Source organism: Lepidochelys olivacea (genome assembly GCF_965140295.1).
Source record: "Lepidochelys olivacea isolate rLepOli2 genome assembly, chromosome: 24".
NCBI lineage: Eukaryota > Metazoa > Chordata > Testudines > Cheloniidae > Lepidochelys > Lepidochelys olivacea.
The window spans coordinates 15,901,762-15,914,941 of record NC_140434.1 but is presented as its reverse complement, the minus strand read 5'-3'; the positions used below and the strand labels follow the sequence as shown (position 1 = coordinate 15,914,941).

The following is a 13,180-nucleotide window of genomic DNA, read 5'->3' as shown; positions in this document are numbered from 1 at the left end:
AGTGTCTTCTGAGCAAAATCAATAAACCTCTTCTGGCATTTCTCATTGCTACCCCAGGGACTGTGTGAGAGAAGGTCAAACTGCTATAAGCCCTGGGAGATATTCATCAACTCTGTGCAGTAGAAGGACTGTCCATGCCACATTCGCAACATGGGCAAACGCAGCCATTGCTCCACGCAGGTAAACGTTACCAGACCTCAAAGTAGCTGAAATGGGGTCCATTCACTGATGTGTGTGAAACTACATAGCTTGGAAAGATAATCTCTGGTACTTACGCTGTTGTCGTCAAAGCTGCCGTCGCCCACGTTGCCGGTGTTTACGCTTCCGGAGTCCTGCAAGATGGGGAATGTTTATTATGTGTATTGTGGTAACACCTATAGGGCTGCAACACATATTCCATCACACCAGTGCGGCCATGGACAATTTCTAGCTTCTGGGAATGTGGTGTATTGATTCCAGTGATTCTCTGAACAATTGCACCAGTGGCAGCCAGGCCCTGTGGATTTCTATGAAGTTACGGCAAATTTACATGAACTGGGCATCTGCCCTCAACATCATTCTCATCCACGGGTGGAAATCAAGAGATAATTCTTGGTGAAGCTCCGACATCCCAAGGCTGCAGATTTGTTATAGCAAGCCCGACTGATGGGATCAAACGGGTCTGGACGGCAATTGCCTCGAGAGCTTTGCCAGCAAAGGGTTGGGCTGTTAGTGAGCAGAGATACAGAATAGAATCATACAATCATAAAATCATAGAATATCAGGGTTGGAAGGGACCTCAGGAGTTCATCTAGTCCAACCCCCTGCTCAAAGCAGGACCGATCCCCAATTAAATCGTCCCAGCCAGGGCTTTGTCAAGCCTGACCTTAAAAACTTCTAAGGAAGGAGATTCCACCACCTCCCTAGGTAACGCATTCCAGTGTTTCACCACCCTCCTAGTGAAAAAGTTTTTCCTAATATCCAACCTAAATCTCCCCCACTGCAACTTGAGACCATTACTCCTTATTCTGTCATCTGTTACCACTCAGAACAGTCTAGAGCCAACCTCTTTGGAACCCCCTTTAGGTAGTTGAAAGCAGCTATCAAATCCCCCCTCATTCTTCTCTTCCACAGACTAAACAATCCCAGTTCCCTCAGCCTCTCCCCATCAGTCATGTGTTCCAGTTCCCCCATCATTTTTGTTGCCCTCCGCTGGACTCTTTCCAATTTATCCACATCCTTCTTGTAGTGTGGGGCCCAAAACTGGACACAGTACTCCAGATGAGGCCTCACCAGTGTCGAATAGAGGGGAACGATCACATCCCTTGATCTGCTGGCAATGCCCCTACTTATACAACCCAAAATGCCATTGGCCTTCTTGGCAACAAGGGCACACTGCTGACTCATATCCAGCTTCTCGTCCACTGTCACCCCTAGGTCCTTTTCCGCAGAACTGCTGCCTAGCCATTCGGTCCCTAGTCTGTAGCTGTGCATCGGGTTCTTCGGTCCTAAGTGCAGGACCCTGCACTTATCCTTATTGAACCTCATCAGATTTCTTTTGGCCCAATCCTCCAATTTGTCTAGGTCCCTCTGTATCCTATCCCTACCCTCCAGCGTATCTACCTCTCCTCCCAGTTTAGTGTCAATAGTATTGAGGCAAAACATGTCAGTCCGATAGCAAAGATAACTGCTGATACTCACCACTGACCAGAACTGGTTGTTTTTCTACAACAGAAAGAGAAGTTAGGAATGCCCTCTGTTCAACCCCCCACCAGGATAGCAGAGGTTGCACCATCTAGTAACTTCAAAACAGCCACAACAGATCAGAGCAATCGGTCAAGCTACCCTGATGACCTTCCACAGGCTGGAACAGAGGAATGGGCCCCCCAATCATCTCTACTAAAAGGACCGGTATTCCAATGCTGGCCTCAGCAATGCCGTAGACATAGGTAATATCTCCTCAGTGCTAATCTACAACTTCAGCTCTTATATTATGCTGAGATCCCCTCACAACTGAGGACGTTCCTTATTCATAGATATGTGGGTCTCCTTTATTATTCCACAAGAAACAAGCCGCATGTTAATCCCACTCAGATGAGATGATGCAAATTTAATCTAATAGAAAAGGAGTCAGCCAAGATAGGCCTCAATTTGTCCTCCGTTCCTACGACTCTTGCCAAAAGCAGTGCATTACGTGTAATTTCGGAAGGATCTCTTGTGAGAGATTTAGTGGGTGCCCAAAGGAACTGTGAGACACTTCATGCCTATCCAGTAGACTTGTAGGAGAAGAGATCATCTACCATGAGACCATGGGAAATTCTCATGAGGCCCCCAGTGGGGATGAGGATGAATCCGAAAAATTTGGGATATCTCCCAGGTGCAATTCATTGTGGGTGATGTCAAAGACTCTCTTTCAGGATATTTCAGGGGTGCCCAAAGGAATTGTGGATATGACAACCTCACATCTCTCCTATAAGCCTCCCAAATATTTGTTCACCTGGGGACCCCCTGAGATATCTCCCAGCAGAAGTGCATTCTATGTCATGTCAAAAAGCTTCTTCTGGCATGCCGCATTGCTATCCCGGGGACTGTGGAAGAGGCGACCTGCTATAAGCCTCTGGAGATAGTTATAAGCCCTGTGGAGTAGGAGGACATTCCTTGCTGCCTTCGCAACATGGGCAAATGGAGCCAATGCTACTCACAGGCGTACGTTAACAGACATCAAACTAGCTGAAACGGGATCCATTCACTGATGTGTGTGAAGCTACATGGCATGGAGAGGTAATCTCTGGTACTTACGCTGTTGTCGTCAAAGCTGCCGTCTCCCACGTTGTCGGTCTTTACACTTCCGGAGTCCTGCAAAATGGGGAATGTTTATTATGTGTATTGTGGTAACACCTATAGGGCTGCAACACATATTCCATCACACCAGTGCGGCCATGGACAATTTCTAGCGTCTGGGAATGTGGCGTATTGATTCCAGTGATTCTCTGAACAATTTGCACCAGTGGCAGCCAGGCCCTGTGGATTTCTATGAAGCTACGGCAAATTTACATGAACTGGGCATCTGCCCCCAACATCATTCTCATCCACCGGTGGAAATCAAGAGATAATCCTTGGTAAAGCTCCAACATCCCAAGGCTGCAGATCTGTTACACCACGCCCAAGTGATGGGATCAAAGGGGTCGGGACAGCAATTGCCTGGAGGGCTTTGCCAGCAAAGGGTTGAGCTGTTAGTGAGCAGCGATACAGAATAGTATTGAGGCAAAACACATTAGACCGATAGCAAAGATAACTGCTGATACTCACCACTGACCAGAACTGGTTGTTTTTCTACAAGAGAAAGAGAAGTTAGGAATGCCCCCTATTCAACTCCCCATCAGGGTAGCAGAGGTTGTACTATCTAGTAACTTAAGAATAGCCACAGCAGATCAGAGCAATAGGTCAATCTACCCTGATGACCCTCCCCAGATTAGAACAGTGGAATGGGCCCCTCAATCCTATCTCCTAAAAGGCCCACTCTTCCAGTGCTGGCCTGATCAATACCACAGACATAGGTAATATCTCCTCGATGCTACTCTAACATTTTGGTTTTATACATTGCAGAGAATTCCTCACACATAAATAGGTTTCTTATTCATAGATATCTAGGTCTCCTTTATTATGCCACAAAAACAACCCAAGTATTATTCCCACTCAGATGACATGATGCAAATTTATTTTAATACCAAAGCAGTCAGCCAAAGGAATCCTTGATAGGACACAATTTGCCCTCCATTCCTAGGACTGCTGCCAAGAGCAGGGCATTCAATGTGATTTCGGAAGGATCTCTTGTGAGAGATTTAGTGGGTGACCAAAGGAACTGTGAGACACTTCATGCCTGTCCAGCGGACTTGTAGGAGAAGAGATCATCCTTCCATGAGACCATGTGAAATTCTCATGAGGCCCCCAGTGCGGATGGGGATGAATCCAAAAAATCTGGGATATCTCCCGGGTGCAATTCATTGTCGGTGATGTCAAAGACCCGCTTTCCGGCTATTTCAGGGTTGCCCAAAGGAATAGTGGATATGACAACCTCCCATCAACCCTGGCAATCTCATATAAGCCTCCCAAATATTTGTTCACCTGGGAGCCCCCTGAGGTAGCTCCCTGGAAAAGTGCATTCTGAGTCATGTCAAAAAGCCTCTCCTGGCACGCCTCATTGCTACCCCGGGGACTGTGGAAGAGGAGGTCAACCTGCTATAAGCCTCTGGAGATATTCATAAGCTCTGTGGAGTTGGAGGACATTCCTTACCACCTTTCCAACCTGGGCAAACGCACCCAATGCTACTCGCAGCGAAAGATTACCAAATATCAAATTTGCTGAAACGGGGTCATTCACTGTATGTGAACCTACATGGCGTGGAGAGGTAATCTCCTGTACTTACGCTGTTGTCATCAAAGCTGCCGTCGCCCACGTTGCCGGTGTTTACGCTTCCGGAGTCCTGCAAGATGGGGAATGTTTGTTTTGTGTATTGTGGTAACACGTATAGGGCTCCAACGGTTAGTTTATTGATCCCACAGGGCCATGGACAATTTCTAGCACCTGGGGATGTGGCGTATTGATTCCAGTGCTTCTATGGACAATTTACACCAGTGCGAACCTGGCCTTGTTGATTTCTATGAAGCTACAGCAAATTTACATGAACTGGGGATCTGGCCCCAATATCATTCTCATCCACCGGTGGAAACCAAGAGATAATCCTTGGTAAACCTCCGACATCACAAGGCTGCAGATTTGTTATACCAAGCCCAACTCATGGGATCAAAGGGGTCAGAATGGAAATTACGTAGAGGCCTTTGCCAGCAAAGGGTTGGGCTGTTAGTGAGCAGCGATATAGAATAGTATTGAGGCAAAGCATGTTAGACCGATAGCAAAGATAACTGCTGATACTCACCACTGACCAGAACTGGTTGTTTTTCTACAAGAGAAAGAGAAGTTAGGAATGCCCCCTGTTCAACTCCCCACCAGGATAGCAGGGGTTGTACCATCTAGTAATTTCAAAACAGCCACACCAGATCAGAGCAATCGGTCAAGCTACCCTGATGTCCCTCCCCGGGCTGGAACACAGGAATGGGCTCCTCAGTCATATCTCCTAAAAGGCCCACTACTCCAGGGCTGGCCTCAGCAATGCCATAGACATAGGTAATATCTCCTCAGTGCTAATCTACAACTTCAGCTCTTATACTATGCTGAGATCCCCTCACAGCTGCGGACGTTCCTTATTCATACATATGTGGGTCTCCTTTATTATTCCACAAGAAACAAGCCACATGTTATTCTCAGTCAGGTGACACAATGCAAATTTAATCTAATAGCAAAGGAGTCAGCCAGGGTATCCTTGATAAGCCACAATTTACATGGAGTTCCAAGGACTCTTGCCAACAGCAGTGCATTTCGTGTGATTTCGGAAGGGTCACTGATGAGATATTTTGTGGGCACCCAAAGTAACTGTGGGACACTTCCTGCCTATCGAGTGGACTTGTAGAAGAACAGATCATCTTCCATGAGGCCATGGGAAATTCTCATGAGGCCCCAAGTGGGGATGGGCAGGTATCCCAAAACTCTTGGGATATCTCCCAGGTGCAATGCATTGTGGGTGATGTCAAAGACTCCCCTGTTCAACTCCCCACCAGGATAGCAGAGGTTGTACCATCTAGTAACTTCAAAACAGCCACACCAGATCAGATCAATCGGTCAAGCTACCATGATGTCCCTCCCCGGGCTGGAACAGAGGAATGGGCCCCCCCAATCATCTCTACTAAAAGGACCGGTATTCCAATGCTGGCCTCAGCAATGCCGTAGACATAGGTAATATCTCCTCAGTGCCAATCTACAACTTCAGCTCTTATACTATTCTGAGATCCCCTCACAGCTGAGGACGTTCCTTATTCATAGATATGTGGGTCTCCTTTATTATTCCACAAGAAACAAGCCGCATTTTTTCCCACTCAGATGAGATGATGCAAATTTAATCTAATAGCAAAGAGTCAGCCAAGAGAGGCCTCAATTTGCGCTCCGTTCCTACGACTCTTGCCAAAAACAGTGCATTACGTGTAATTTTGGAAGGATCTCTTGTAAGAGATTTAGTGGGTGTGCAAAGGAACTGTGAGACACTTCATGCCTATCCAGTAGACTTGTAGGAGAAGAGATCATCTACCATGAGACCATGGGAAATTCTCATGAGGCCCCCAGTGGAGATGAGGATGAATCCGAAAAATTTGGGATATCTCCCAGGTGCAATTCATTGTGGGTGATGTCAAAGACTCTCTTTCAGGCTATTTCGGGGGTGCCCAAAGGAATTGTGGATATGAAAACGTCACATCTGTCCTGGCAATCTCATATAAACCTCCCAAATATTTGTTCACCTGGGAACCCCCTGAGATAGCTCCCAGGAAAAGTGCATTCTGAGTCATGTCAAAAAGCTTCTTCTGGCATGCCTCATTGCTGCCCTGGCACTGTGGAAGAGGCGGTCAACCTGCTATACGCCTCTGGAGATAGTCATAAGCCCTGTGGAGTAGGAAGACATTCCTTGCTGCCTTTGCAACATGGGCAAATGCAGCCAATGCTACTCACAGGCATATGTGAACAGACATCAAACTAGCTGAAACGGGATCCATTCACTGATGTGTGTGAAGCTACATGGCATGGAGAGGTAATCTCTGGAACTTACGCTGTTGTCGTCAAAGCTGCCGTCTCCAACGTTGCCGGTCTTTACACTTCCGGAGTCCTGCAAGATGGGGAATGTTTATTATGTATATTTTGGTAACACCTATAGGGCTGCAACGGATATTCCATCGACCCAGTGGGCCATGGAGAATTTACAGCATCTGGGGATGTGGCATATTGATTTCAGTGCTTCTCTGGACAATTTGCACCAGTGGGAACCTGGCCCCATGGATTTCTATGAAGCTACGGCAAATTTACATGAACTGGGCGTCTGCCCCCATCATCATTCTCATCCACCAGTGGAAATCAAGAGATAATCCTTGGTAAAGCTCCGACATCCCAAGACTGCAGATTTGTTATAGCAAGCCCAACTGACGGGATCAAAGGGGTCAGGACGGCAATTGCCTCGAGGGCTTTGCCAGCAAAAGATCGGGCTGTTAGTGAGCAGCGATACAGAATAGTATTGAGGCAAAGCAAGATTGTCCGATAGCAAAGATAACTGTTGATACTCACCACTGACCAGAACTGGTTGTTTTGCTGCAACAGAAAGAGAAGTTAGGAATGCCCCCTGTTCAACCCCTCACCAGGATAGCAGAGTTTGTACCATCTAGTAACTTAAGAATAGCCACAGCAGATCTGAGCAATAGGTCAATCTACCCTGATGACCCTCCCCAGATTGGAACAGTGGAATGGGCCCCTCAATCATATCTCCTAAAACGCCCACTCTTCCAGTGCTGGCCTGATGAATGCCACAAACCTAGGTAATATCTCCTTGGTGCTAATCTACAACTTCAGCTCTTATACTATGCTGATAACCTCTCACAGCTAAGTAGGTTTCTTATTCATAGCTATCTAGGTCTCCTTTATTGTGCCACAAGAAACAAGCCGCATGTTATTCCCACTCAGATGAGATGATGCAAATTTAGTCTACTAGCAAAGGAGTCAGCCAAGATAGGCCACAATTTACCCTGAGTTCCAAGGACTGTTGCCAAGAGCAGTGCATTTCGTGTGATTTCGGAAGGATCTCTGGTGAGATATTTTGTGGGCACCCAAAGTAACTGTGGGACACTTCCTGCCTATCGAGTGGATTTGTAGAAGAAGAGTTCATCTTCCGTGAGGCCATGGGAAATTCTCATGAGGCCCCAAGTGGGGATGAGCAGGTATCCCAAAGCTCTTGGGATATCTCCCAGGTGCAATGCATTGTGGGTGATGTCAAAGACTCTCTTGCAGGACATTTCATGGGTGCCCAAAGGAACTGTGGGGACGGCAACCTCCCTTCAACCCTGGCAATCTCATATCAGCCTTCCAAATATGTGTTCCCCTAGTGAACCCCTGAGGTAGCTCGCAGCAGAAGTGTCTTCTGAGCAATATGGAAAAATTCTTCTGGCATTTCTCATTGCTACCCCAGGGACTGTGTGAGAGAAGGTCAAACTGCTATAAGCCCTGGGAGATATTCATAAGCCCTGTGAAGCAGGAGGACATTCCTTGCTGCCTTCGCAACATGGGCAAATGCAGCCAATGCTACTCACAGGCGTACGGTAACAGACATCAAACTAGCTGAAACGTGATCCATTCACTGATGTGTGTGAAGCTACATGGCATGGGTACTTACGCTGTTGTCGTCAAAGCTGCCATCTCCAACGTTGCCGGTGTTTACACTTCCAGACTCCTGCAAGATGAGGAATGTTTATGTTTATTTTGGTAACACCTATAGGGCTGCAATGGATATTCCATCGACCCAGTGGGGCCATGGACAATTTCTAGCATCTGGTTATGTGGCATATTGATTCCAGTGCTTCTCTGGACAATTTACACCAGTGGGAACCTGGCCCTGTTGATTGCAATGAAGCTACATCAAATTTACATCAACTGGGGATCTGGCCCCAACATGCCGGAAACCAAGAGATAATTCTTGGTAAATCTGCGATATCCCAGTGCTGCAAATTTGTTACCCCAACCTGACTGATGGGGTAAAGAGGGGCAGGAAGTCAGTTGCCTAGATAATTTTGCCAGCAAAGGATTTGGCTGTTAGTGAGCAGTGATTCAGGATGCCCTGGAGGCAAAGCACGATAGTCTGATAGCAAAGATGACTGATGATAGTCACCACTGACCAGAACTGGTTGTTCTGCTTCAAGGCAAGGAAAAGTTAGCAAAGCGTACTGTTCAACTCCCCACCAGGGTGTCAGGGGTTATGTCACTGAGTAACTGAAGAATTGCCACACCCGATCAGAGCAATGGCCCAGTCTATCTTGATATCCCTGCCTAAGCTGGAGCAGAGAAATGAGTCCATCTAGCTTGGTTTTTAGGTGCAGTGTAGTGTGTGTGATTACCGAAATCACCCCTCTTTAGAAATTTTATGGGTGCCCAAGGGAACTGTGAGTTGTCAACCGCCCATCAGCCCCTTGCAATCACCCATAAACCTCCTGTGACCTACTCTGTGTTCATATGGGTTGGGGATCTTCTAAAGTAGCTCCAAGCAGCAGTGTCTTCTGGGCGATATTGGAAATCCCCTTGGGGCGTATTTATAGCCATGCAGGGGAGCTCTGGCAGAGATGCTCAACCTGCCATAAGCCTGCGGAGATTTTCGTAAGCCCCCTGCAGCAGGTGCCATTTCTGAATTGCCTTTGTAACATGGAAAAACTGCAAGAAATGCTACTTGCTTGGTAACCTTTACCAGACAAGAAACCAGCTGGAGCAGGGTTGTTTGACCTGATATGTATAAAGCTACATGACATGAGGAGGGAATCACTGATATTTATGCTGTTGTCATTAAAGCTGCTATTGCCCACATTGTCATTACTGAAGCTACCAGAGCCCTGTTAGATGAGGGGTATTTATTCTGTGTTTTACGGTAACCTCTAGAAGCCCCCTCCTGATTATCCATTGACCAAATGGAGCTACAGACAATTTACATCATCTGGGAGAGCTGGCCTCATTGACTCCAGTAGTTCTATTGGCCATTTACAACAGCGTGGCCCTGCTCCTAACATCATTCTAGTCACTCCTATAGATAATCCTCAGGAAAAAAACAGACATTCCAAGGCTGTATAATTTGTTTCACCACGCCAGATTAATGGGTAGAGCAGGGCAGGGGGGCAGTTGCCTAGAGGGTTTTGCCGGCAAACAGTTGTGCTGTTAGTGAGGATACTGCTGAGGCAAAGCATTGAAGTCTGATAGCAAAGAGGACCAGCTGATACTCACCACCGACCACAACTGGTTTTTCTGCATCAACAGAAAGAAAAGTTAGCACTGCATGCTGCTCAGCCCCCCACCAGGCTACCAGAGGTCACATCACGCAGTAACTTAAGAACTGCTGCTCCCGGTGAGACCGATGGGCCAGTGGACCCTGATATCCTGCCCGGAGCTGAAACAGAGGAATGGGCCCCTCTAGTCTGGTATCCTGCCTCCTACATGGGCCAGTTTTGCAGTCCTGCCCTCATGGTGTGTCTGTGCAGCACCTTAGGGGGCCCTGATTCCAGGTGGGTCCAGGTCTGCCCCTCGCTGTGCGTCTGTTGAACACCCGGCACAATGAATCCTCACCAGAGTGTGGGCAGGGACTGTCTCCCCTGTGTCAGGGCAGCGCCCGGCAAATCAGGGTCCTGGTTTCAGAGGGACCCTCTAAGTGCTATTGTAATGGAAATAATAAGTACATCATCTCACCAATGGAGCTGCTCTGGTGCTCTCCAGGGAGAAGAGCCCTATGAGGAAAGCTGCCACGTATGACACCTTCATCTTTGCTTCTTTACTCTCTCTGGAGTGGAGTTGTTTCTGGTCTGGCACGCTCCGTGGGAGATGGCAAGGCTGAGCACTATATTTATACTGTATGCTGTGCTGGGCACTGCCCACCTTATTGTTCCAAGCCCTGATAACGCAATTGCAGTGAGAGGCAATTTCTTCCTTCTCCTCCCCTAGATCCTCCCATTCCTCTTTCTCCCTGTCACACCCTCCTTGCCTCTTAATCTTTCCTCCACCACACCCTGCTGCAGCCCAGACTTTCACACTCACTTTTTCATCCTGCAGCAATCCCAGGGTTTTGAGAATCAAGAGAGGCTGAGCTAGGTCAGGCCATAGGACACAGGTCACAACCCCAGTGGTCGTTGGCCTGGAGCACACCTTTGAAAACAGGAAGTAGGTTTCTAAGTCACCCAGGCACTTTGTGTTGATATAATTGAAGTGGTACAACTCCCCTAATGGTATTGCTCATGACCGTACGGAATTATGATGTAAGCTTTGTCTCCACTACCGCCTATGTCGGCAAAACGAATGTCGCTCAAGGGTGTGAATATTCCGCCCCCTGAGCGACATAAATTACACTTTTCAGAGTAGCAGCCTTAGTCTCTAAGGTGCCCCTAGTACATAAATTACACGGACATCAGCGCTTGTGTGCACAGCGCTATGTTGGCGGGAGAGTTTTTCCTCCCCACATAGCTTATGCTGCTCACGGGAGTGGTTTCTTTTATGCTGACGGGACAGCTCTCTCCCATCGCCACAGAGCGTCTTCACCACACATACGTGTAGACATGGCTCATTCTGCCTTCTCACTCCCACAGTCAAGTGGTTTTATGAGACTCTCCGCTTTCATTTTCTAGAAAAGGTTACAAACGTGACCCTAGTGCAGCAAAAATGTTCAAACCCCAGACAGCAAAGAAGAAGAAGAACCCAACGGGTGATTTTAAAATCTCATGATGTTTACGCCAATCTCACGATTTTGGGGGCCTGATTTGTGATTTTTTAATTGTGTGGGCTTGGCAGCACTGGACAGGAGTTGCCACCCTGGGTCAAGCCAGTGGGCCCATCCTGTCCATGGGCCAGATCCCCAGCTGGTATAAATTGGCCATAGCTCCACCGGAGTCAGTGGGGCCACGTACCTGTACTGGAGTGCTATTCTGATTCAAGCTGAGGATCCAAGTCATAGGTCTTAAGACCAATTAGGATCATTATGACCGTCTAGTCCGACCTCCTGCATTACAGAGGCCATAGAATTTCTTCCCACTGATTCCTACCTTAAGCTCAATGGCTTCAGGTTGAATGAGAGCATAAATATTTAGTGTCAATATGAAACATCGCATCTACCTTCTTGCCTTCTCACTTGGTGTCATAGGTGACTTGTCTTGCAATTTTTGATCTTATACACACACACACACACATTATCTGTGACACTGTGGTCCCATGGAGGACCAACACCAGGAGGTGCTTGATGTTCAGTGCTTTGGAGCAGCTGGATCTGGGCATGGCGGGCATGCAGGAAACTCATATTAATGACATTAGGGTAGCTTGTTAGGCAGAGGGTATGGTGACCAGACGTCCCAATATTAGGGACTTTGTCTTCTATATGCAGCTGTACCCCTCCCCCACACTTGCGATCTGGCCACCCTAGCAGAGGGTAACCAGAGGAAAGGCCTCTGTCTTTCTGGCCCTCTGGGCCTCCAAGGTGGTGTTTAGTGTGACCATTGGCATGTGATGTTGAGCATCAAAGGCTTCATACATCCATAGCCAGGAGGAACTGTTATAATCATTTAGTCTGAGCTCCTGCAAAACCCAACACAGAGAAACTCATCCAATAATTTCTTCATCAAGGCCATAACTTCTTTTTGCACTGTGACGTGTCTTTTAGAAAGGCATCCAGGATAATCGCCTCAACCTAAACTGTCATTGCAATGCTGTGGCTTAAAGGACCAATTCGATCCTGGGTGTATGAAAAAGGGAACATCAAGCAGAAGGAGGGAAGAGATCGTGCCTGTGTATGGTGGAGGTAAGACCACTACTAAAATACTGTGTCCACTTTTGGTGTCTTTTACTTCAAGTAAGGTGTGGAAATACTGGAACCAGTTCAAAGGAGGGGCTGCAAAATGATCCAGGGGCTAGAAAACAAGGCTTGCAGTGAGAGAAGGTTGAACAGACACTTGATCATTGAGTATAGCTACTTACACACTGATAGCAGGAGGTTTTTCAGTCTTGTTGGTAAAGGCATAACAATATCTAATGGCTGGAAGCTGAAGCTGGACAAATTCAGCCTTGAAATAAGATGCGGTTTCTTAGCCACGAGGGTGATTCAATTTTGACACAGCTTACTGGGGAGTTGGTGGCCTCTCCCAGCCTCAACCTCAGCCCTGGGCCAGGAGCAGAGCAGCAGCCAGGGGCCGAGGCTGGGGGAGGGGGTGGGGCCGGGAGCGGAGCTGCAGCCAGGTCATTATGGGGGCCGGAAGCCAGGCCCCCAGCCAGTGCAGAGCTGCATCTAGTTTGGGGGCGGGGAGGGCTGGGCGGCACTCCCTCCCCACCCAGGCCCAGGCGGCACTCCCTCCCCACCCAGGCCCAGGCCCACCGCACCCCCTTGAATGTTCCTCTGTGCCCCCCCATGGGGACATGCGCCGCAGTTTGGGGACCTCTAGTCTAAGGGGTCCGCGAAAGGGTGACGTTACCATAGAACAGTGGTTTTCAGCTGGTGGTCCGCAGACCGCTGGGGGCTCACAGACTGCATCTAAGATTTCCAAA

At 48.0% G+C, this 13,180-nt stretch overlaps 1 protein-coding gene across 1 annotated transcript in view; it reads right to left on the bottom strand.

Moving 5' to 3' along the window:
* LOC311512810 (uncharacterized protein) overlaps positions 1-10,447 on the bottom strand; it is a 28,145-nt gene extending 17,698 nt beyond the window's left edge. The window contains exons 1-10 of the mRNA XM_084614171.1: positions 10,349-10,447; positions 8,301-8,357; positions 7,202-7,225; positions 6,693-6,749; positions 4,917-4,940; positions 4,407-4,463; positions 3,289-3,312; positions 2,779-2,835; positions 1,681-1,704; positions 276-332 (exon numbers count right to left, since the gene is read on the bottom strand). Of these exons, the coding sequence (XP_084470297.1) occupies positions 276-332; positions 1,681-1,704; positions 2,779-2,835; positions 3,289-3,312; positions 4,407-4,463; positions 4,917-4,940; positions 6,693-6,749; positions 7,202-7,225; positions 8,301-8,357; positions 10,349-10,420 (453 nt within the window). The 5' untranslated portion in view covers positions 10,421-10,447. The remainder of the gene's footprint in view (positions 1-275; positions 333-1,680; positions 1,705-2,778; positions 2,836-3,288; positions 3,313-4,406; positions 4,464-4,916; positions 4,941-6,692; positions 6,750-7,201; positions 7,226-8,300; positions 8,358-10,348) is intronic.
* Between the last annotated feature and the right edge of the window lie 2,733 nt (positions 10,448-13,180).